The sequence below is a fragment of the Falco peregrinus genome, chromosome 1 (genome assembly GCF_023634155.1).
Source record: "Falco peregrinus isolate bFalPer1 chromosome 1, bFalPer1.pri, whole genome shotgun sequence".
NCBI classification, from domain to species: domain Eukaryota; kingdom Metazoa; phylum Chordata; class Aves; order Falconiformes; family Falconidae; genus Falco; species Falco peregrinus.
In genome coordinates, this window is record NC_073721.1 from 58,467,177 (window position 1) to 58,492,469 (window position 25,293).

General features: G+C 50.3%; 1 protein-coding gene across 4 annotated transcripts in view; it reads right to left on the reverse strand.

Moving 5' to 3' along the window:
• The window catches only part of TYRO3 (TYRO3 protein tyrosine kinase), a 42,284-nt gene extending 17,124 nt beyond the window's left edge, over positions 1–25,160 (reverse strand). Inside the window, exons 1-9 of one of the 4 annotated variants that reach the window (XM_055817493.1) lie at positions 24,792–25,160; positions 21,531–21,679; positions 19,128–19,228; positions 14,861–15,031; positions 12,025–12,111; positions 7,885–8,000; positions 4,809–4,986; positions 4,516–4,658; positions 3,058–3,202 (exon numbers count right to left, since the gene is read on the reverse strand). In XM_055817493.1, coding sequence (XP_055673468.1) covers positions 3,058–3,202; positions 4,516–4,658; positions 4,809–4,986; positions 7,885–8,000; positions 12,025–12,111; positions 14,861–15,031; positions 19,128–19,228; positions 21,531–21,634 — 1,045 coding nt within the window. In that variant the 5' untranslated portion in view covers positions 21,635–21,679; positions 24,792–25,160. Of the gene's footprint in view, positions 1–3,057; positions 3,203–4,515; positions 4,659–4,808; positions 4,987–7,884; positions 8,001–12,024; positions 12,112–14,860; positions 15,032–19,127; positions 19,229–21,530; positions 21,729–24,791 lie in introns of all 4 variants that reach the window. The other 3 variants (XM_055817486.1, XM_055817488.1, XM_055817498.1) reach the window with 3 other exon arrangements.
• Positions 25,161–25,293: the final 133 nt, after the last annotated feature.

The following is a 25,293-nucleotide window of genomic DNA, read 5'->3' on the forward strand; positions in this document are numbered from 1 at the left end:
AAGAGGTGTTAGGTTAATGGGCTGAGATGAACCTCTGCATAGATGTATGTGAAAAGCATTCATCAGACATCCTTACTGGCAGAGTCCTGGTAGGCAAAGGGCTTCCAAGGCTTGATTACTAGTTACATCGTCGAGCCTTAGCATCCAAGTTTTTGAAGAAGCGGTATTAGTCTAATGAACAGGCAAAGCTTAAGGAAACAGAATTCTGGACCACTGAGGAAGCAAACTAGTAGTGCTTCTCCACTTGAAACAAATCACCAAGGCTTCGGCACCTATTTTTCAGCATCTTATCTCCTTCAGTGACTCACATATTCTTTTCCCACTCAGAAGGCTCTATAGGCCCTGAGTTTTACGATACTCCCTCCTGCTGCACCTTTTGACCCAGCCTTCAAGGCTGCTTACAAGGAAGGAGAGGGATCAGAAACAGAAGTGGAAGGAGAACACAAGGAAAGGTAACGCCAAGCCTCTCCACAACACCCAAGCCAATCACTTGGGCTGTTCCTGCCAAACAGTCAGGGTAGAAACAATTAACACCACTGCTGTAAAAGGCTCTCTCTGATAGTTAACGATAAGGTTTCCCCCCCCCTATGTTGAGACAAACCTCTCTCAGCCTCTTTTTCTAGTCTGTCTGCTAGCTGGCCTGGGGAGAGAGCAGGGATTTAGCTCACCATCTGGGGCAGGGGGTCCCTCCAAAAGCAGAATGGATGAAAACAAAACAATACAGAATCATTCTCCCGGCTTCTAAACTGCTAGGATTCAGAAGCACATCCCACAGCTTATAGCAAATGTGTCAGAAATAGAAATACATGTTGAAATTCACTGCTTCTCCTCCCCTGGCCCACTGCTTCCCACTTGTGCCAGAGCTGGAGAGGGACCGCGCTGCCTCTCCTCCCCCAGCTCCGTCCCTCTCCCACCTCCTGCACCTCCCTTTTCCAGCCACCGCACAAAGCAGTGAGAAGACAACATTATTAGATGAGCTTAAATGAGTATTTAGGAGCCCCATGATGACACGAGAGCCACTTTTATTTCTGTAGCAGGTTTTACATCACAAACATGCGCAAAGAACATAATCCAAGAGTGTTCTCCTGCATACAGTCGTTAAGATTACAGATAGGAAAAAGCTATTAGACCATTTGGCTCCTCTCTCTGCAATGAGAGAGAAGGGTTTCCACTGAGGACATTTCTTAAAATATTAAAAAAACCTTTGTTAACAGTGCACAAGATCTCTGCATAAGCAGGGTGGAGCTCCCACTAGCTTTGCTGTGATGACAAATATGACTTAAAGTTTATACAAGCTTAGTCATCCTTACTGCCGTGCTGGGAGCTGGTCAGAATCCACCCTTGGCATTTTCACATAAAGCACCCAGTACCAGTTTGCTATTTTAGGAAAGGAAGCGACTTATATTTTCTACCAGGCCTGAAACAAAACCGCAGTCTTTCTGCAGCTCTGCTGTCTGAGGCCTGTCTGTTTCCACAGCGAGTCTTTATTTCCAGCCTGCTATCCTTGTGAAGAAATAGATGTGCTTTCAGACAGCATTTGGCCAAAACAAGCACCACTCCTGATGCTACATTTTTTTTTTTTTACATGGTTCATAAATAAAACCAAGCAAACATATTGTGCTTTCAGGATTATCCTATTCCAGCTCTCTGTAAAATGGAAACCTTATAGAATCCCTGGGGCTTCTTGCCACTGCTGGCCATTTTCCAAAGTGAACTTCTAGTCCATCCAGGTATTTTTCTCTGTATTTGAGTGCCACAGAAAATACCTGAGCAAAAAGCAGGAGAAAAAAACATTGATGGAGGTGAAGTAGAGTCAGCTCTGGCTCTCTGCACCCCTTCATTCTGCTTTAAATAATTGGAAGGCTTTGATCCACAGTGACTGCGTGCTCACACATAACCATCAGTACTGACTTCATCGCAGGCACCAGGCTGCCCAGGGCCCCAAGTGACGTGCGCATTCAAACCAGCACTCGCAGCGCTACTGCAAAGCAGGGCTACAGTTCTCTCCCGGTTACCCTGCCCCCACCACCCCCACCCCCCACCTCCTGCTTGCCTGGGAACCCCACTCCCGGTTCCCCCTGCCATACCTAAGTGCGGAAGGATCAGGAGAGATCAATGTCCGTGTGATTCCTCAAAAGACATGTGGAGTGGGAAGAAAGCAGCAGGGGGGGGGGGCAGCATCACAGATTACAGATCGCTGTCTTGTCCTACCACAGGTGCTGGGAGCCAAACCTCAGGAGACTGTGGGATTTTAGCATGCTCGCACCTCACTGATGCTTCATCACCAATCCGTATTTCCATTTGGAACACTTTCCTCTTAGTTGTGTTACCGTTCCCTTCGCAAGCATCATTCCTCTCTCCCTTCTGCCGCTCTCCCCATGTCACGCCCTGCCCTCCTCCAGGGCCCAGCTCCCATTTCCCACTCACTGTGGAACACCAGCGGGAAGCAAACCCGGCAGTGCGTTCCACGCGTGCGTGTTCTCTGCCCCAGCAAACCTTCCACATGGCCCAGACTCACGGTACGGCTTCTGTACCATCACCGCCCTCTCCTACCAGCAGCTCAGCTTTTCCGTGGAAAGCTAAACTGTTTTATAGTAAACACATTCAGTAAAACCATTACAAACCCCCATGTGGCCAGGGTTTAAATCAGGCTCGACTGAAACTAGTCAGGAATGGCTTCACATTAAATCAAAGAAGAGAACCTGTTAGAGGAGTTTTCTGTCACATTTACTGTTGTAAATATCTGCAGCTTAAGTCTAAATGTAGGATTTCAAACCTTTGTTTGCACCTTTTCTATTGTGTCTCCCCTCGCCCTGCCTCTGCACTAAGCACAGCACAATCCCATTAAAAAAGACACAGTAGTGGCCAGAAGCTGGTTTGTTTATACCAGCTCTTTAAATATTATTTAATTTCTACCCTGCTTGATGAAGTGTGCTGTTGTATAAAGCCAAGTGGCTCCGTCAGCTGTAAGCACTGAGAGGAGTCAGAGAGAAACAGGAGTCCCGGACCTGCTGGTCTTTCCCCCAAGGGAGGGAAGGGATGGCAGTGGACACTCACCCATGACCTCCTGGGCTTCAAGCAGGAAGAGGTCACTCCAGGGACCGCATCCTGCAGAGTTCAGCACACACACCCTGATGATCAAGTCCTTGAGAGGATTCCACGTCGTGAGATTAGCTTTTGTATCCTGTACGATCATCTCCCCCTGAGAGCAAACGGCAACAAACCGTAAGACGTCTTGAAACGAATCTAGGCTAAAACTTTGCCTTTAAAATTAAACCAAAATTACTGGGTACTTCACTGGTGCTGTAACAAGCGCTGGGAGTTGTGACTCCTGGGTCCTAGTCTCGGTTTTGCCACTAACTGGGGCTGTCATCTGGGGTCTCTCATGTCAAAAATTCCTCATAGTTTCCCAGGGTGTAGGGAAGACATTTAATGATTTCCTCCTTCAAGGTCCTTCCGTGAAAGTTGCTATAGAAATCGTTTTCTTTCTGCTATTAAAAGTTACACCTCCTTCTTGTGGTTTAAGCACAAAGATACGCGAACATACTGCAAAGCACAACACTTTTAGTCCAAGGGAGGAGTCTGCCTCCTTTAGCTTGTTGACTAAATCCCAAATGGCTTCTGAATTTCACGGCCAATTTTCGCTTAGGATGGCAAGGCCAACATATTTTCACTGATTTTGTGGATCTTCTTCATGCACATCATTTGCAGTAAACCCGTGAAGATTTGGCTGCCACCACTGACAAAATGTCAATTCAATGGGAGCTCAAAATATTGCCATTTGAAGCCAATGGCGCTGACCTAGTATGAAATGGGTCACGCAAAAAAAGGAAATAACTCTCTCTCCCTCGAGCTGCCTATTATTACAGGCTTGTTCATAGTTAATAAGCACTGGCTAAATATATATTAAGAAGTGAGAAACCGTAAGAAATGCTGTGGACTTCAAAGGCAGATAGATACCTGGGAAAGGTCAGTGCTGAAGAACAAAAGAAAGGCCTTCCACCCCGACAGGGTCCTTTCAACTCCCAACACATCATAAATGAAATAAGAGAATCCGCAACCTTCCTTCTGTGTGATTTCCCATACAACTCATTCGCTTGTTAAATACCCCTTTGCTGGCTGGGATCGGGAAAGCCCAGCCCCAGCCCCAGCCCCAGCAGAAAGGCCAGATCCTGCACTGCCTGCGCTGCCCTCGGGACTGCACCAGGGAGAGGCAGAGACAAGCCGAACTCTCCCCATTGTCCTTGTCGTACAAGAACAGCAGAGAACTGGCCTGTCTGCAATGTACATTCAAGTGAAGGAGATCTGAATAGGCCAGGAAGGGAGAAACGGGCCTAAAGTTTGAGGCCAAATACGGAGCTCTTGCAAATCAGAATAGATCTATTTACACAAAAGCAATGCCAGCAACCTAGTCCCCTGCTACAGCTAAGGGGACACCACCACCTAGAAAATGTAATATGAACATTCTCCAGTGCTGCGCCCAATGGCTCAGCTCGCCTCTCGATCTGTTGTTACCTGAGTTACATTATCCTGGATCCACTCCAGCCTGTATCCCAGGACATTTTCTTTTAGCACATCTGGAGCCACACCTTCCCACTCCAAAATCAGACCAGGATCTGTTTGGATAACATGGATATTTTGCGGGGTGCTGCTTGGAGCTGAAAGCAGAGGACAGAACACAATCACTCTGTGCAGGAAGACAAGGAAAACAGAATTAGCAAGGAGTCGTCCCATGAATTTTAGCATCGTCGCTTTTCCAGATTCAGAACTGTTTTCCTGGTTTTGTCTTTTTCCTGTTGTTTGCTTACCAAGCTCCAGGGTCTGGAAATAAACCCTGTCGGTGAAAGGGGAGCTGCCCATCTCGTTGCTGCACTGCACACGAACGCTGTAGTTGGTGGAATGCTTCAGACCTTGCACGCCATAGGCAAAGGGTGGCACCGGGGTGACTTCAGTAGAGACCTCCTGGCCATCTGGGGACTCGGCCACCTGTGCCAGGAGTGAAACAGAGACAACTGTGACCATAAGCTATATAACTAACAGGTCCATAGGGTAAGAATCCATTTCACTGTTAGTTAAGGAACATTTGAGAATAGATATGGTAGCAGTGGTATTTTAAATACCAAAAAGGGAGTTGTCAAACTAAGAACTATGAGCCATGCTTTTATTTGGTTTAAGTGAGATCACTCTGCTAACTCTAGCAGTACAGCAATTTTCCACCAGCTGAAAGTTTCATTCCATATTTTAAACTTTTTCTTACCTATGTCACAAATTCTATAGTCAGTTATCAGTTTCTTTAAAGAAAACTAAATGTGCGTGCTGCTTTGAGTGCTAGCGGCTGGCTTCCGAGGCTTGTCTAAATTTGGGCAATGAAAATTGGTAGATCAGCCTCCCTGTCGCCTAGTGTCACCTTTTCCTCAACTGCTTTTTCAGAAGTCTGTGTATTTTCAGTTTTATAGTGGATTAAAGATATGGTAGATACTGCTGTCTTGGTTCAACTAAGCTGTTTCAAATTAAACTGAAAAGAAACTTTTTACCACTCCTGCAACCCTTCTTTTTTTTTTTTTTCCCCCAAATCTGAACTTTCACGCAACATTAATGTTAATTTAAATCTGGCATCACTGTGTGCTTTTAATGCACAGACAGGTTCAGTGCTCCTGCTTTCGTACTGACAATAGCAGAAATCCCTGCATAGCTGCCAGGCTCAGCCCACCTTTCTTCTCAAGTGCGTATGAAACAGCAAAGCTGGGAGGAAGAGCAAGGTGTGCTGACAAAAGTGAAGTGCTCACGCGGACTTTCTATTCCTTATACAGCAGATTTTCTCCATCCCTTCCTGCCCTTCTGCTCACCTTCACACACACTTTTGGCCCACTGATTTATTTGACTAATAAAAGGGAGGAATATCAAGTTTCCTTAACAGAAAAGCATGTTGTTGTCATTACCAGCGTCACCCAAAGCAGGGAAAAAACCAAGCAGAGGTCTGTGTAAAACCCTGCCAGTTTGACATGTGTTTCTGTTCAACAGTCTGCCCAGGCGGTGCTCTTGTATCTGCCCCCTTCGTGGCCTGGAGCGTGGCTTACGCTGGCATCAGCAAGCACGCCCCTGCCCCGTCCGCAGGAGCAACCTGCTCCCCCCACCCCGAGCTGTCCCCAGGAGCAACCTGCCCCCGCCAGCATGCTGCTCTCTCAGGCACCGGCTGCAATTCCCCAGCGCCAGGTTCCAGCCCCCCTTTGCTTTCCGGGGGGCTCCGAGCAGAAGCGCAATTGCGGGGATCTGAGCGCATGTGCGTTTTCACGTGGAAACGTGGGTCCATGTCGCTCCCAGCATCTCTCCGGGTGGGGGACGGGGAGCACGGCTTTCTGCCAGCGGAAGGTATGAACCTGCCAAGTCACCCTGCTCCCTGGTCCGAACGCAGCAACTTCATCCTCCCCACCCAGCACAGAAAAGGCTTAGAAAAAGGGTGAAAGACCGCTGAGCGGGCAGAAACTGAGCTGCTGGCTTCAGCCTCCTTTCCACACATCCCATCCCCCCCCTGCCCCTGCCAAAGCGAGGGGCACTCAGAACCCGGGGTGATTAGCATCACAGCATGCAAGCCACAGAGAATAGGCTGTTCCAACTGCAGATAACTCGGTTGTGAAACAGGGGAAGAAAACCATTTTCTACTGCGAACGAGAACAGAAGCAGCAACAAACCCGAGACCGGGGCCAGGATTCAGGCATTCCTTCTGCCAGTGAGTTACAACAAGATGATGGTTTCTTTCACTTATGAAAGGGAACAAACATCAGAGCATAAAATCACTGCTTTCCTCCCCAGACAAAGGAAGGGCTGCCAGTAAATTAGCTAGGCGGCTTCCAGCATACCTTTTTTTTTTGTGTTTATAATCCTCCTCTACATAGCTGGCAATAGAAATTCCACCCCAGCTCACGCTGCTGCTGTAATCAGGTAGGGAAAGCACAGAGGCCCAGTATTGCCACCTAGCAGATAAATCCATGGGGAATGTGCCTAGCTGTGTTTGCACAGCCTGCTTCAGGAATCACCATTTCTTTTTGACACCTGGTTACCAGCTGTTGGATCTGATTTTAGTGCTAAGTGTGCAATGCTAGGAGCTAACTGCCTGCAGCTGCATGTGTACTGTTGCTCCCAGGAACCTAAAGAAGCAGTCCGATTTTTCAGAGATGCTTAGTACACAGCACCTGGTAAAGCTAAAGGAAATTATCACCCTTGATTTTCTGGGCAGAATTCACCTTTGACAATGGAAAACCAATGAAGATTTAGAGGCAGGGCTTAAAATTACTCTGAAACATGCAAATAGGCCTGACTGCATCGAAAAGCCCCATTTGTCTCCTGCCTTCATCATTCCCACCTCTGCCGTACCACATCCTACACTTTGGAAGTTGCACATCCCTTGGGCTCATCGCAATGTCGGGATCCCCGTGCTTCCTCAGCAGCGCAGCGTGCGGCGCTGGGCTGGCACGGGAGCCACAGCCCATGGCACTGCAGCACAGCGCGCCAGGCCCTGTGCCAGCAGGACGCGTGAGCACCCTGCAGCTGCTCCAGGGCACTGCCCAGCGTGGTGTGCGCTTCGTATGCACTGCATGGAGTAGCTGCCACGGAGTAACTGATGTTATAACCCACCAGGAGGGAGGATGGGGCCAGTCTCAAATTCTCAGCTGGACACTTGATGCTCAAAACAACATGCCCTGCTCTTTGGCACCTATATATGCCCTGAGTTGCATCCTGGTAAGTCTCCATGTTTTAAAACTGTGGAATAAAAATTCAAACACTGCTACAAAGCGGTTAGGAGAGGAAAAGATGGCCCAAGCAATATCGTGGCTCAGAGGAGTCCCGTTCTTCGTGCAGGGCAGGGGCAATCCAGAGGGGCCATACCTGAAGAGTGCAGGAATGGAGGGGTGCGCGGCCATCAAATCCTGGCACCCAGACCACGCTGGCATTGCTGCTGGTGACTTGGCTTACAGTTACATTGAGAGGCTGGAGAGGCATGGCTACAAAGGAAACAAAGAGACCTTTCAGTATACACAGAGCTGAGCAGGTATTCACATGGAAATGGTAGGCCGGGGCTCGAGGCTAGAAATTATGCAATGAAATCACTAACAAAAACAGTACAATATCGTATCTTTAGAAAGTGTCCCTGACTGTTGTGAATGAAACTATTATTTTAACATTGAACAAGCTATTGGCATGCATTCTTTAATAGTCCAGCATACCTGCTTGATGTGTACAGGCAGCACTTGATCTCTCTGATAGCAATGCCAACAAGTGCTGTTTACACCTTCGCTACTCAGCCCTCTCCCCTGCCCCCTCCATTGCAATGCAGGACCCAGCCTTGGGCCCACGATTGCCTGTGGACCTGTACTGTGAGCCACTTCAAGGCCTTAAAATCCCTCCCCTGGCTCTCAGTCCAGTCCCTGAAACAAGCTCTGCCAGCATCAGTCGAAGGGTGGTTTCCTGTAGTGACCTGAATTCCCTGCAGCTGGATTTGCAGCAGACAGCTTCATGCCATTACAGACTCCTCCTGAAACACCCTGGGATGGAGCTGGGACTGAAAACTGGGTCTCCTTTGGGCTTGGGATGAATAAACTCAGAAGGCACTGTTTTACAGAGGGGCAATTCGAGGCAGAGAGAGTGCCTGTTACGTGGCTGATACCAGTTAAGGGCAGAGCCAGGAACAAAACCCGGATTCCCATATGGGGGATTTAATCAGTTGTTTGTGCTTCCCACCACCATAGAGCAGCCCCCCAGCTCTTGCTCTGACCAGACACCTCCACACTGCATCAGCCTCTAGTACGTTGTCACATTACCCTGAGCTCTTCAGCTTCCTTTCAGGAACCTCAATGCTTCCCTTTGCCTTCTCTTTTCCTCCCACTGTAATTCCACACAGTTACTTCCTATTCTTCCCGAGACACTCCCCACCACCTCTTTGTCACTCCTGAGACTGTTTTTTATCTAGGGACCTCACTCCTGAAAAAATTATCAGCTTCAGGAATACCAACCTCTCCCCAGGCCTTTTGCTCAGTTTAAAAAAAGCCTGCACTGCTGCCGCAAGTAATGCTTTTCCTGCAGCATCTCAACAAATGGTACCCTCAGGAGTCCTCTCTCAAAAACCCAGTGGTCCTCAGGACAAGGCTCTGGCTACAGATCGAACTTTCCGCCTGTCTGGAGCTGCATCCAGTGGAAAAGTAATGGTAAACCACAGTTCTCCGGCTGCACCTTCTACTCTGCTGGAGAGCACCTTTGTCCCTGACTGCACCGAGGACAACCAGGATACTGCCTTCAGCATCTCCACAGGGCCACCTGGCAGGAATAAGGCAGAGACTGGAGCCTGCTCCCAGGTCTCTACAGAGGGCCTAGAGCAGAGGATGGGGCAGAGAACCGATGGTGCCACAGATCAGCCCCACTCTAAAGGCTTAACTGTTGCCTGGTTAACTAGTTAGCAGGACCCAGGGCAGGGGGTGGCCACCTGGATAAGAACGCTGTGCGTGGGTGGGAGGCGGGGCAGCAGAGCAAGGGTCTGGGATGGAAGATGGGCAAAAAGTCCTTTGCCTTTCAGTGAAAGGTCTTCGTGAGTTAACTTACGACTTCCCTGTGTCTTGGTTTCTCTCCCTTATGATGTTGGCTCTTTAGATTTGTAAGCTCTTTGGGGGGGAACAAAAGCTTGCTCTCACTGTTTACTTGGGTATCACTGCAACATTGCCCTTAAGCCTTTTGTAAACACACTCGTTAACTTTTGGGTTTAGCAACATGCAATTTCCAACGCTGAACGGCGACCGGAGGCAGCACAGCCTTGCCCGCAGCCAGAGGAATCGGCTGCTGATGCACCCACTCTGCAAGGCCCAGAGCCGCCGAGGAGGGCCGGCTCGCTGCCCCGTCCCGAGCCCTGCGGCCTGTGCAGGGGCCAGGCACGCTGCCCCACCACCCGCCGGGAAAACACCGTGGGTGGCCGTTCCTGGTTGTGCCCTGAAACGCGGGACCCGACCCTAAAAGCCTTAGCCTTAGCCACACACGTGAAGGGGAGCAAAGCCAGGCTGAAAACAGGACCCTGGGTGTTAGCAGCATGAGAGTTAGCTTCCTCCGTCCTGGTGGAGTGCCTGGAACAAGGGGGCTTTGTGCTCGGCTGGGGACTGCGGGCTACAATAACAGTAATTTTCTGCTTGGAGTACACCCAGCACATTGTGGGCACTACAGAGAATAGATAATGAACAACAGCAGCAGCAAATAGGAAGAAATGTTAACAGTGCGTAAATGTCCTAGCAAAAATATTTGCCTCTGGAAAAAACACAGAAGAAACAAATCGTTTAATAAATTGTATAAAGACTTAAGAGCCCTCATTAGCAGGCGGATCTGTGTGAGAGAGAAAGGCCCCCATCATGCATTTACAGACAACTACTCCCACGAGTAACCTCGTAGAAGCCTACATGTTCACAGGATCAAGGACTCGATAAACCTTATCTGGGCCTGCTCCTGCCGATGCCCTTGTTAGGATCTTGCTTTGATTTCAACAGGGGCTGCACCAGAGCTTCAAAACTTCTGCTCTTCGTAACAGCCTCATCACTTCCCTGCATTTATAACTACTCTTCTAGATGTATCTTTGAGGTATTAGAGTTAGAACTTTCACAACTACAGCACTGGACTTGCTATTTAAAACCTGTTTTTTACCTCTAAGACGTGCCATGTACTGGTGTAACACTTGCCGAATCACTTCGGCTTGCTCTTCCTTAGCTCTGAAAGCTACGTGTGTGTGCACACAGGTGTGTGACGGCAATACATCCCTCCCGAACGGGTTGTGTGGATTCACGAGCTGGTGACTGACCCCCATGGAGCACTGTCAGCTAAATGTAGTTGCTGGGAAGTGTGAGAATTTGGAGGCCTTTACCCCATCGTCTTACTAATGGTTAAAAAAAAAAAAAAAAATAATAAAAAAATCTGTTAACGTTAAAAAAAGAAAAAAGCTTGTTTATGCTAAATGTTATTTCAAATTATGGCTTGATGAGATTTTTTTTAAAGCAGAATAGCTTTGCGAATTAAATTCTATCCCAGGATAAAAATATCCGTAGAAGATATATTCCACAATAAGTAATTCCCCTGTGTAGACAAGCCCTTAAAGCAACAACTCCAAACGTTTTTAAATTAAGTTATAAATCTTACTAGCTTAGCATACTGCATTCTTGGCATAGCAGTAACCACAACATCCTGAAGAAAAACACACTGTAAGAGCAGTAGATCTACAGCTGGATTTTAAGCTATCCTGTAATGAATGTTAGCTAATACAACTGTGAGTTCTGACACTGACACAAATGCTGGCTCTTATTTGCACTGAGCAATAAGCTACCACTTGGAACAAATGATTTTTGTGACATGCCTCTCCTGGAACTGATAATCATGTCATTTAATGCACATTAAAGCACGACTAAAAATTCAAATGCAGAAGCATCTCAACATGAAGAGGAGGAGAAGAGCTGATTGCTCTCATTATCCCTCTTTCAGTCACCTGGAGGAACAGAGGAAACATGACATCAGCTTAGGGACTTCCAAGTGGCAACTAGTCATGCAAATTGTTTTGAATGAGTTTTTCAAGGGCAAGGAATTAAAAATAAAAAAAAAAAATCCATAAAAGCAGCCTAGATGAGCAGACTTTACTGGCCACTGGTGATCTCCTTCCTTGCCTTTCTTCAGCTCTAACAAGACCCATCTATCTCCACAAAGGACAGATCACCCCAGCTACAGATTTCTATCCAGCTTCATCTCTCACAGTTTGACTGCTCTGACTCTTTTTTTCAAGGAAAAACTGTTTTCCTTGACTTGGCATTTCCAGCCGTGGATCAGCTGTGGTTTATTGCCACCTGCCCGGGCCCGTGGCACCTGCTGCCAAAGCACAGAGCCCTGCTGCGGCTGCGGGAGCGCCGGCCAGTGCCGGCCACTGACACCTTCCAGCCAGCCCTTGCACGAAGCAGCCCTGCCTTCCCTCCCCAGAGAGCAAGCCCCAGGCCCCATTCTCTTGCACTCTCTCACCTTTAATTTGAACAGTAGCTGTCCGAGATGAAGACAATCCCTTTACGTTGTGAGCTTCGCAGGAGAAAACTGTGCTTTGATTAATACCTGGAGATCAGCCAAGAAAAGGAAAGGAAACACAAACAGCTATGTAATCCAGCTTCAACCTTCAGCAGCATCTCAATTATGTGTGACATCCAACTCAAGCTGCACAGGCACTTGGAGGGCTGAGCTGGGTGCCAGTCAAAGACACATGGATTTCAATATAATTAACGTGCTAAACACATTTTTAATGGAGAGAGCATGGCAATGTAAAAGGGCTTCCACAGGAGCTTCAAAAAGCACTGGAAAAGAAGGATGCATCTGGCAGAACAGCAGCTCGCGGTGCTCAGTTAGTAGATGTCCACTTCTTACATTCTGGTGAGCATCTTTGGAGCAAGGATGGTGCTGAACCATGAGCTTACACAGTGCCCAGCGCTCTGGACCTCAGCTCCCACCTGAGCAACAGCCATCTTCTAACTGGGCTACAAGCCCAGGCGAGCTTCCAACCAGATGCTGCTGATGTCAAGCTAATGCCCACTCGTCCCTCACTGGCATCCAACTTTTGAAGATGCACAAAACAAGCCGAAGCATAATGCTACTGCATCAGCACTGAGGCACTTTCCAGGGGTGACACAAGTGAGGATTACGCTCCCTATCTTCTGTGAGAATCCATCCATCCCACAGGGCCTCAACATGGCATCATACTGATGTCCGGCTGCTCCAAGGTGCATATAGGAATTGCTAATTAATCAGAATTGAGACAGATTTGCATAGCTGTCTGGAGAAGTGTTTTCACCTGGAGATAAGTTTTCATTTGCCTTGGCCCCCAGTTGCCTTACAGGGCTCTGTGAAAACTTAAGGACTGGCACACTGTGGGCATATGGTTTAGGAGGGAAAAAGATTTCAGAGCTGCGTGGAGCAGCTTGCACAGCGTCTCCGTTTGCCCTTTGATTCATCTCCCAAGCCTGAGATTAGCGGCATTGCAAAGAAGGTGCAGTGGAGGGGAGGAGGGACTGCTAGGAAAATGAAAGAGCAAAGTATTTCAGCTTCTTCCACTCACCCCAGTGAACCAGAGGAAAATGCTGCCAGCAGGCTGAAGGCCAGGCAGCAGAGCAGAACAGCACCTGACATGGTAGGCACGTCCCAAAGAGAGAACCAAACACAGCCCTGCCCTGAGGAAAACACAAAACACACCACAAACCAAGATCTCCTTGTTCTCTAGCAGCACTGCCAGCACCGCTTTCCAAATACAACCTGCCTTTTACCAAACCAACTGCTTGCTGATCCTTATAAGTGTTTGCTTTCTGGCCAGCACTTTATTATTATTTTCTTCCCAGTTTGGTACTTCCTTTAGCTAGCATTGCTTGTTTTCTTACCAACTGTCTTTTTTTATCTGTTTTGGCAATTTGACCATGCAGTTTGTGTCCTGCTACATTTTTCCCATTGCAAAGACAAGATATGCCCAAGGGACCTTCCAAAAAACACTGAAAGGGGCAAAGGAAGGTGCTGGTGACAAAATATATATACGTAACAACAATTCATGTAGAGAATCACAAGGAGCAGATGCCCTTCTTCAGGCCTCCATGCCACTGCCCCACAGTGACAGAGGTTTCATGAGGCACTGTGGGAGGAGTTCAGTGGAGGGAGGAAGGAAGACTTACTGGTTTTATTGTCTTTCCCCTCCCGACTATCAATCTTTTCAGTTTCCATTTCAACAGGCAGATTACATCATAAGGGAGCAGTTTTCACTTCCAGCTTGGAACAGCTTAAGAGAGGGAGCGGATGATAAAACCATTGCCAATCACAAACCAGGTTTTGATTCGCGTGTACATTAGGTTCTAAGCGAAGGCTGAATAGAACTGGATAGCTCAAAGGACAGCCACAGACATACAGGCAGAAACTCCCCCCTGGGTGTAAGGCCCCTGAGATGACTGAAGTCGTAAAACCACTTCTTTCTAAATAGCTAGTTCAACTTTGGCTCAGGGCTGCCAAGAATAATAACACAGCAGCAAACAGAAGAAGTAACACAAAGCTGTTGGACAACTAACTAGAATAAAGTTACCTTTAGGAGGTAACTGCAAGAACAGCTGTGGTCAGGTCCTGACAGGTACACACCACCCTTCCCTGGAATTGGGCTGCGGAGAGCCCTGACCACGGGCTGGCTCCCACGTTCCTCGGCTGACGCTGCTGGAGAAGGCAGCCTTGCCGCCACGCACCCAGGGCCCGCTCTGCGGCCAGCCTCGGTCTCTGAGGGTACCAACCAGCCGACCGCAGCACCAACACAACCACTCCAGAACTAGTGTCAAACGATTACATGAGGTGGTCACGTTTCAATGATAAGAGCATTCAGCAAGCCTACAAGAAGAGATGGCAGAGCAGGGAGGCAAGAGAGCGGCAAGCAGCGTGTGCCATGGCTGTGCACAGAAGGAGGATTTGGCATCTGTAACATGTGAATCCCTGGAGATTTCCAAGCCAAACTGTCACCAGAGTCACTTAGTAAAATCATGAATGCCCTTCACGAGGTGGACCAAAAGAGGCACCCAATGCATCACCTCTCCAGCAGCATCTTTACTGCAGTGCCAGCCCCACCCAAGCTCTGTAAGAGCCTGCATGCCTCAAGCCAGCAGAAAATACACAGCAACTATCACCCCTCAAGATGATCTGGTTTGTACGTGGTCGTGGTCTCTCAGCCCTCCGTGTACAGCCAAATACCATTCGCACACTACGTGGCTACCCAGCATTACTTGGCACAATCAGAAGAGCACTCTCCTCTTCTGATGCTCAAAGCGATCCCCTGCGTTGGCAGCAGCCTTACCTGACACATTTAAGATGGAGGGGGAGATGTCTGGAAGCCCCACTCTAGAGTCTCCCATCCACCAGACAATTGTCACTGGTTCAGGGGGACCAACAGCAGCACAGGCCATATGAAATGGGGCATTAGGGGACACGGACACATCCTCAGGTTCCACAGTAAAGTAGGGCACACCTAGAAAAGCAACAGACAAGTGATAATAACTGGAGAGACTCCTTCCATCTCTTCTTTATTTCCACTAATACCAGTGCCCAACACTGGACACCCATCTGCCCTCTGCCCCTGTGCCTAACCCGACTCCCTCTAAGCCCTTCACAAGAACCAAGGTTCAGGTATGCTGGATTGCCTCAGGGCATGAATGTCTATGCACTCCCGCTAGAAGAAGTCAGAAAAGACTGCTTGCTTCCCAAAATGCCTTTGAAAAACCTCTTCCACCGAGTCTCCTCCAAGACTCCCCTATGTAGTAGCTTTTAGCAGCAGTACCTGCTCAATTTTTCAGCTGGAGAGACTGGAGTTTAAAGAGGCAACAGTCAATAACTTCAGCGGTGGCAGACACCACTTTAAAAGACACCTAATCCTGCTGCAGGTGCTTCTTGCCATGCATTATAAACTGCAGCTTGTGAATGTGTTGAACCAGCGGCTGTAACAAGCCCAGGAATGAGGAAAGGATCCCCCCCGGTGCGAGGCTGGGATCATTTACAGTGCTCTCTCCACAGCTTAATTGACTGGAGCCACCTTCCAGCACACTCCGTCACCACGAGAACCAGGCTGCCTTGGACTTGGGGGTAATGTGTTTCAGAGCTGAAGGCTATCCACAGACACAGCTCTTTCGGTAACTACCTGTTCCCCACTGCGGAACAACTCCTGCTTGGCACAACAGGCTTCAGATCAAGCCCACAGGGAGCAAAACGCAGCTGTGACACTTACCGCCTCGGGGCATCGCTAAGTGGCGAGACCCGAGGATAACGCCACACATCCAAGAGATGTGGTTCCTCTTACGGACAATGCCAAAACTCTTGTGGTTTCAGTGCTCCAAACCGTAACGCAAAATTCACACAAAAAAAAAAAAAAAGAAAAAAAAGAAAAAAGCCAGCACATGCTTCTGTTGGCTGGTGGAGGAGCTGGAGGCCTAGAGAGATGCCGAGTTCCCTTTTACACTCAAAACTTTGGGCCTCAAGCACAGCCGCTACCAACTGCGCCTACACCAAAACGAGGGATTCTCAGCTGGAGAAAGCATGTTCTGGAAACTGTCGATCTGCTGCCTCACAGACACAGAGGAACCGACAACGCCGTGCATTGACATCCCTAAAGCACAGTGGCTGTCCCTGGCCAGGGACGAGAGCCCCAGCTGGCGGGGCAGATGCTGAGCACCTCCAACAGCAGGCACTTAAGTAGGTGCCTAAACAGGGATTCAGAAGCCTGATGCTTGACGCTTCCCGGGCACTCCAGCTGGAAGTGCTGGTCTCGGCCTTTTGCTGACCACCCCATCCATGTTTGTGCCTTTCGGGTGGCAGCTCCTTCACACGTTCCCTGCCTCCTTGCCACAGCGGCAAGTAAATTAACAAGAACTGCAACAGGTCTAAAAATAGCTCTCTTTCAGGAATGATGGTGCCTATCTGTGCCAAGGCTAATGCTCAGGACAGCTCTATCAGTCATCATAATTCACTACTCATTCTTGCTTACATACTCATTTTTTACTGCAGTCACACATTAACAATAAGGGTGAGTAAACTTTCCAGGTACTAGCTGTGACACCCCCACCTGCTTTGCCCTCCTTCTCCAGGGAAGACTAGAAGGGAAAACACCACCATTTCTTCTGCCGATGAGCGGGACCCCTGCCTGCTGTCCCTCCGCCGTGGCACCCAAGGTAGCCTTTCCGGAGCATCTGGCCCAGCTCGGCAGGTTTTCCCACTTCGGGCGTAGCTAACCAGATCAGACAGGACCACAATTAAAAACTCCCATAGTTAAGGGAGTGCGGCTGACTCACCCAGCGCAGGGTGAACTTGCGCTGGCCCCGTACGTACAACACCTGGGTACCTCGCTGCCTGCGACACATTTAGCCCCCAGTTCCTGGTACAAGGGGTTGAGTGCCAGCACCCCCCTGCCACAGATGCACCATGGAGGCACTGAGCAGCCAACAGCCAGGAAAATCAGTGGCAAAGCAGCAAGGAAATGAGTCTGTCTATTCCCTGTTCCAAGCCGGCATCCAACTGACAGCGCCGATTTTTTTTTTTTCCTGCAGCTCACTTTTTAGACAGCGTTAATTCAGGGGCACATGTCCATACGGATGTGGCTTAGGCTGTAGACTGTAGCTACAACAGGGGCTACTGGGAACAGCCACACAGTCAGAGCTGCAATTTCAGAAGGAAAGTTCTGTAAGAAATATAATCCTTATTTTTCAGATGGTCCCACTCCACAGCATGCCTTGGATTACCTCTCCAGGCACCAAATGCTATCACGTTCTTGGTAAGGCCAGCGTCTAGTTTCTAAACCAGGAAACACTTTGAAAATCGTTTTGGTTTTATAAATTCTGAGGAGCATTTCATAGGATCAAACATTTCAGCTGTATTACAAAGATAGTTCCAGTATCACCACTACAAACTCTGCCTGATATGAACTACCTAAGTGGATCTCCAGGCAGATACTAGACTGCACAGAAATCCACTCCAGCTCATGTTAAGTTAGATCACCAGTAGCCCACACTTGGTTTGTGTGGCACACTGAAGGGCGTCAGCCCCTACTGAAGGCTACAAGTGACCAGAGTAAAGATCCTCTCTCTGCCAAAGAGAACAACAGTTGTTACCAGTACGGCAACCACTTCCAGACAAAGCTGGCATGCCCAGGGAAGAAACCCGTATAGAGGTAACTGTGACGGTGGGACTGATAGCCTTTTGCATTCCCTGGCATTTTCTTATCCTAGCAGCTGACAGATTTTTAAAACCCCACCCCTCATCACTACCTGTTATTTTTTAAATTTTTTCCACCAACTCTCATTCCACACGAGTAGATGCTCGGTTCAAGTTTAACCAGCTTCTGCCACACTCGCTTTTCTCACAAAGGTGATTAGTTGCATTTTTTTAGCTTGTGCTCCCACTGTAAGCTTTGGCCTTTACTCTCAACACTCTCCCTCCCCTAGCTGCAGTGTTTTTTTGTGACACTGATATTTTTTGCCTTGGTGTTTCAGATGGAGCTACCCAACCGCTCCTAACGCACCCACCGGGCAAAGGCAGCCACCTCTGGAGCGGGCTGCAGTAACTGGAATAGAAGTGGCAACGCTGCACAACAGAGAGCATGTCAAGCTGTAAACCATACTCTCCAGTCGAAACTGCATCTGAAAATATGGGTGGACAAGAGCCCGGGATTTGTGGAAGGCAGCAGGTAAGCATTCCTCTTCCTGTGAGAACTGCTACGAACGTTTCTGTGGCTCTGCATGAGACCTTTGCTGTAAAACACCCAGACCGCGCTACCTCCCATGACACCCTCCCTGCTCCCCCCCTTTAAGACTGCCGATTCAGCTCTGGTCCAAAATGTTACCGCTTACATCCAAAAAGCCCCTTCTTGCTGCAAATGTCCTGTTCCTGTCATCTTCCTCACTAAAAGTTAAGCCGTCCTACGATTGCTAGCTTCTGAGGTTCCAACACAATCATGGGTCAAGGGAAATGGAAGTAGAGACACAGCAAGAAGCCACCAACCCAACTTGCCTTGGGCGAACTGGGGGCAACCATGTAGAAGTGATTCTTTACCAGACAAGACTGGACAACACAGTGCCACATGGAACAGTCACATCTACGAAGCGCTGATGTACAGCGCTTCTCCCGAAACTCAGAACTGGGCTAAAGCTGTACCTTGCCCTCAAAGACCCGTTCGGCTGATGATACACAGAACCAAGCTGCAACACTGCTTGGAAAAGTGGGTTGGACCAGAGGATCCCCATGGATCCCTTTCAACCTGAACTATGCCATCACTCTCTGAATTACCTGGAGATGAAAGCAACAGTGGATTGAGGGGCTGGAAAGAAACGTGTGTGCACGAAAGGATCTCATTTCCTAACATGCCAAAATAAAAACAGAAGGTCACGAACTGACAGCTCCTTTCCTTGAAGCTACTCTCCTATTTCTTACTCCTGCCCTGCAGCCATCTCACTGCAGTTAGCAGCAACGGTTCAGAGCCAAGAAGCCTGTTGCTGGAGCAATCTGTTCTCACCACTTCCACCTAGAGCACGTCGGTGGGTCAGCCCTGGAAGGAAATCGGCACTACTACTCCTCCTTACCTTCCACTATGAGCCACACTTGCTGTGATTCTTCCTTCTTCCCCCCGTTCTCAACCTGGCACCAGTACTTCCCAGAATCTGTCCGCTCGACGGATTTCAAGCTGAAAAAAGTCAAAAGCCATATCGATATTTTACGTGGATAAAGCATGTTTTTGCCCCAAAGGACCCTCCAGAGTTTGGCAAACCAGATGCATGGAAAACACCCCCTGAGACACAGCCAGCTCCGGGGAGGAGGGCAACAGCCAGCCAGCACAAAGCGTACGGCAGAACAGCGGAGATGGAAGGCTCATCTAACAGTGGGCGGAGGGAATCCTCAGCAGAGCAGCCAGCCTTCCTCCAAAACGTCCTCGCAGAAAACCCGTCATTTGTGTCCTTTGAGGATTGGAAAGGGTTGGTCATCTCGATTCTGAATTGTGATTCTAGCTAGCCTTCAAGAGCGGCAGCTTGGCAGCAAACTCCAAATCCCCATCCTCCGGGGAGCCCGGCTGTTTGGCCTCGGTTAGGTGACAGGGCTGGTGACAGCCTCACACAGGAGCAGGTGGGTCAGAAAAGGGCCCCCCCTCGCCTCGACTGCGCTCAGTGACATTCTTATCCCAAGACCGCCTCACACTGCAAAGGTCTTTGGACCTCCTGACTGGTGATTTCAAGGGGCCACGCCAGCCTACTCCAGCACAGGACTTCACCCTGCAGACTCTTCTGCGTCCTCCCTGGCTCAGAAACAGCTCCCCTTCTGAGAACATGCATCTGAGCAGGGCAAGGCAGCCACAGGGACTGAGCAGCATTTGAGTCGTCGGCCTCCAAGTCAGGGCAGAAATTCTGCACCTTGCTCCACCGCTGGAAACCTGCGGTGTCCTCACTGCATGGCGAGTAAGGGCAGAATCTGGTCCCAAAGCAACAAGGTCTCAGCTATCAAAGGCACCAGTGCGGCTCTGAGCGCCTGTCAACATACAAACGTCGACTGCCCACCGCGGGACGTGCAGCCATGCGCCTGCTGCCATGCAGGGGCCCTCAGCAGATCTCTGATGCCCACCTTTCTAAGGCTAGCAGCCCACCGTGGGGAAGGGGAAGAATGTCTCAGGAAGGAAGACAGAACAGGGAGAGTGTTTGCTGAAATGCACAGAATGGACCCACTACAGCCTGATTTTCAGAGCTGTACCTTCAAATGGCATCAGCTGTCCTGCCCATCCAGCCGCATGTTCTGAAACACAGCGATCACAGCAGAGTCACACAGTGGGTGGTAGAAATGAACACTTTAGGAGAAGAAAGGAAAAAGGAGGAAAAAAAAAAAAAAGATATGGACACATCTAGATTTAGCACCCTAACTTAGCCCTGGTGCTGCAGAAAGTTCTCAGTGGAGGAAAACAAGAGGTGAGAAAGATCAGGCTGAGAGATCGTGAGGGGCAAAGAGAGTCAACCAGTGGAACTGTGGGGAAATAAATAGTATCGTTTCAAGACACACAGTTTCCACAAAACGATGTTATACAGTAGTTTTACTGGACACAGATTTTTTTTTTTCTCTCATCAAAATGTTTCTTACAGACAAGCTTTTAGCACAGAGACTTTTAGTTGCAGGAATTGGAGACTCTGTGCAATGTCAGTCCAAGAAACCTAATAGGAGACGAAGCTGGAGCTCAGGGAAGAGTGACTCTCAGTCAGTCACAGTTCTGAGCCCTCACGGTGATGGCACGTTTGCTTGCACAAGCTCTCTGTGCATAGGAAAAGCCAGAGCAGAACTCTGGGTCTTGTTTAACTCCGTACTCCCAGAACTAGCTGACATCCCCTGCTGCTGAAATAAAGGCACAGAGAGCTGCTTTGCAGAGGAGTTTTTGCACCACTTGAGCGGGGCAGGACTGATACCAGGTAGTCTAAATGTATCGGTGAAGTCTCTGCAAAATGACTCTGGGATGGTTCAGGTGACACACACTCCTCCCCAAAGAAAGGAAGGGGATGTAGTCCTGGGATGTTGTCCTCGTTTCAGATAAACAATCCTCACCCTACAGGCAGACAGACAGCTCAGGAGAGAGAGTAAGAGAACGGAATGAGTACGAGAGAGAAAAACCTATTTATATAAAAGTCAGACCTTAGTCTTCCTGCTGCACGGCAGAACAAGATGAACAAACAAGGCAAGAACATCCTTTCACCTTGAAGTCACATCTCAAGCATCACAAGCATTAGCAAAGCACCTGTCACCACAGTAGTCAGGAAACCGATACGGTTCTAGTGCATAAAATCTCAGCCCTCAGTGGCTTCAGTTCTGCTCTCAGTTATGCCCTTGTCACGCGCTGAGCTGCAGCCCTAAGGACCCTGCACTGTTGAGGGCACTGCAGTCGCATAGATATAGCTGACAGCAGAAAACTGTGCAATAGTTTCCGCGATATTCTTCCTTCTCTGCATCTGTTGTACCTGAGGAAGCCGATCCAGTGTTCTTCATCTACTGGAATGTACACCTGGTCTACGCTTTGCACCACTGCTCCGTCCTTGATCCACAACATCTCGGGATCTTCCATTCCCTCGAGGCTGCAATTTAGTTTCACGGGTTGACCCTGGGACACCTTTAATTTGATTGGAGATCCTGTAAATTTCATACCTAAAAAAAAAATACTACTCCGCCCCACCCCCAGAAGAAGGGGGGTTGGAGTACAGCAAATTACTCTAGGTTGGTGGTCTGGAATTACATACCCTACCAGCACACGCTGCAGAGGGGTCTGTTAGTCTCAGCACTGCTCTACTGGGCCTGCTAAGCGATAGTCAAAGGCAAGCACCGAAAGCGCAACTGCTGGAGAGGAGTGGTGGCTTAGTGCGTACACGGGGCTTTTTTCAATTCATGTGACAGCAGGGTGAGCTTCTGCAGAGCAGTGCCCAGGCAGAGCCAGGCAGAAAGGCCGGGAGCTTCGCCGTGCCAGTGATCCAGCGGTGCTAAGCGCATTCGCTCAACATGGTACCGCACCTCCCTCTTTTCCCCAGGCTTGAATTTCAGTTATGGTGTTCCTGCGCTGCTAAGAAATCATCAGGCTTGCTCCATTGTATGCATTTATAAAGAGCTGGGATATGAGAAAGAATCAGTTATGTCTCATTATTCAGCGTACACGGCTCCTCTGCATTACAGAAAGCTTCTCTGCAATTTGCAAAACCCATGAAAGCAAAGCCTTTTCCACAGCACACCCCGCCGAGGAGCGGAACTGTTTACAGAACAGATATTTCTGTTGTGCGATGTGGGTGTGCGCTCAAATGAGCCTCCCTGACCCTTCAGTCCAGCCAAAGGACCAGGTTGTACCCAGAGCTATACAGTGGCAACCCCAAAGCAGCAGTGCCCCAGTTGGTGGAGCTGCTCGAGTTTACACTGACACAGAAGCGATCAGAATTTGGCCCGGAGCGCTGTTACATGCGTGGGTGGATGGGGAGTGTTTCCCTCAAGCAGAAGCGAATATATGGAATGTGTTACCATGAGAAAACACAGAAGCCAACTATGTAAGTGCATTTAAGTAAGAAAAGAAAGGCATGTAAAGGAGGAACCAGGGGATCAAAGGAGACTGTGGGAAAGCAGGAAGGTGGAAAATAAACATAAAGCTAGTTCTGTTAGGGAGAGCGACCACTTCCTATGCAGCGGCACAGGACAGAGACCAGAACAGGTCTAGCCTAGTTCAATATTACGCCCCGTCAGTGGCCTCCACATCATTCAGAAAAAATATGACTCCACCACTCTAGCCTGGCTAGGTATCACAGTATGTTACAACTTCACCCATTTCCCCGGCTGGTCAGCTTCCCGCAGGATGCCTTGCTAGCCTGCACAGCCAGGCAGAAAAACACCGCTTGTGAAACCCAGAGTGCTGCTAAGTAAGCAGCCCTGTTGTCTCGAACTCCAGTTACACCCTTACCAGTGATCAAATACCAAGATTTCTCATGTGCCACCTCCCTTCTTGCCGAACCGCCACCCTGGTTCATGGGCACCATCTCCCAGGGCAGAGCAGCAGCGGGGCGTGCAGCACAGCTGTAACAGCTGGAAGAAGGGGGACCCAACGCCACAGGACCAGTCAGTGCTCTGCCTCTGGCAGCCGGTACCCGGCAGAGTGCCAGCAGTCCGGTAGTAATCCCAGAACACAGCCAGAAGGACTTTATTGCTTTCCTTAATGAGATCCCCCAGCCTGTTAACAGCTGGTTTCCCACACTGTCTTTTGCCCTTCTATCTGCTGTTATTAATTTAGCAAATTCACAGAGAGCACTGGAAAACTGGTAAGATGATCCCTTTAGTTCAGTTGCTACAGCTCGCCTGCTGGGCTAAGGATTTAATCACCTTGGGTGAGGATGATCAAACCTTGCATAACTTAACTCATCTGTAACACAAATGACAGGTTCCAGTGCATGTCAGAGAGCATCCTCCCTTCCACCACTCACCATACTGGCAGAAAACACAAAAGCTGCACAGCAGCTCTCTCCGCGTTAGAGAAAACTGATGTAGCCAGGCTGCTGAATGCACGCACAGCCTGAAAGACACTTCACTCCAGGTGCCTTCATGGAAAAGCAAACTACTCAGCTTCCCTCAGACTGTCCTGCTGCAAGAGTTAGCCACAAATTAAACAAAGAGGCGTTGTTAGAGACCCTTTATGGTTTTCAGCTCCCATGCGAATTAATGATGTAGGAAATTAACACACAGTACGAGCGTTCAGGCTGAATTCTAATTCTCCACATTGCCCGAGTGTAATCCCTCCATTGAGATCAGCTGAAATAAAGAACTATAGATCGGGGAATTTTTATAGATCCACGGGTCTTTGACAAAAGTCTGGTTTGAGCTGCAGCATCTCTTCCTGCAGGTATCAGGAAGAAGCACACAGGAGGCCAGTATGGATTTTTAATTTCCACCTATTCCCCCTCCTACTCTCCCACTCACGATTTCTCATCCGATAACGTTCTTGCCAGTGCAAGAAATCATCTCCTCCAAATAGGTTCCTCCAAACCTACCTGTGAGAGCTGTAGGAGCTGAAATGTATAGCTAGGAGATAGAATTGCATTACATTTCTTACCAAGCAGTTGTCAGACAGAACTGACAGCAGACGAACACACCACTTATCACAATCTGTCACCTATCTGTTTGCTGGGGGGGGGACGGGACGGGACACAAATTCTTAAACTTGCCACCCGCGAGGATTCTGCCCCCCAGGACGGCAGCACGGTCCGGGCGCGCAGGGGAGGAAGGCGCCCGCTCACGGCCGCCACGGGCCGGGCGCGACCCCCCGGCTGCAGGCGCGACCCCCGCCACCGCCGCGCCCCGCCGGCCCGGGGCCGAAACCGGCGGGGGGGCACGGCCGGCACTCGGCGCCCCGGAGCGCGCTGCCGCCCGGCTCCCCCCGGCGGGGCGCTGCCCGGCACCCGCGGGGCGGCGGGGCTCGGCCGGCCCGGGCTGGCAGCGCGCCGCGCGGCTCGGGCTCCCCGCCGGGCACCGGGCGCCCGCAGCCGGCCCGGCCGGAGGGGCGGGGGGCCCGGCCCGGCCCCCACCTGTGGCTGCCCGCGGCCGCCACACCGGGCCGAGCCCGCCCCGCGGCCGCCCGCGGCGGTCTGCCGGCGCCTGCCCGGCGGCGCGGCAGTGCCGTCCCGGCCCGGGGGCGGGAGCCGTGCCCCGCCGCCCCTCCCCGCCGTCCCCGGTCCCGGCGGGCCGCCAGCCCCTCTCACCTGCCGCGGCGGCGACGTCCCGGAGCGCCGCAGCCCACAGTCCCAGCAAGAGGAGCCGCCGGATCGCCATGCTCCGCTTCAGCTCCATCGCTCCCGCACCACCATCCTCCCCCCAGCTCCCGGCGCCGCGGGGGACTCCCACCGCCCGCCCGGGCGGCACCGGCTGAAGCAGCCCCGCGCCGCCGCCGGGCTGCCCCGGGAGGCTGTGGGGACGCTCAAACTTGTGGCCGGGGCGAGCGGCGGGAGGCCGCGCCGGGTGTCGGTCGGGTCCGGGCCGCCGGGCGCTCTCCCCCTGCCGGCGCGCAACGCCGCCCCGCCGCTCCTCCGGGGCCGGCCGCCGCCGCCGCCGCCAGGAAATGGCGCTCTCGGGCGGTCACCGCGCGCTGTGCTCCCCCTCTGACATCACGCTCATGAATATGCATGAGCCGGGCGCCCGCCGCCCCCGGAGCGGCGCATGACGGCGCCCGCCGCCCCCTGCCACGGACCGGACCCTTCGCGCCGC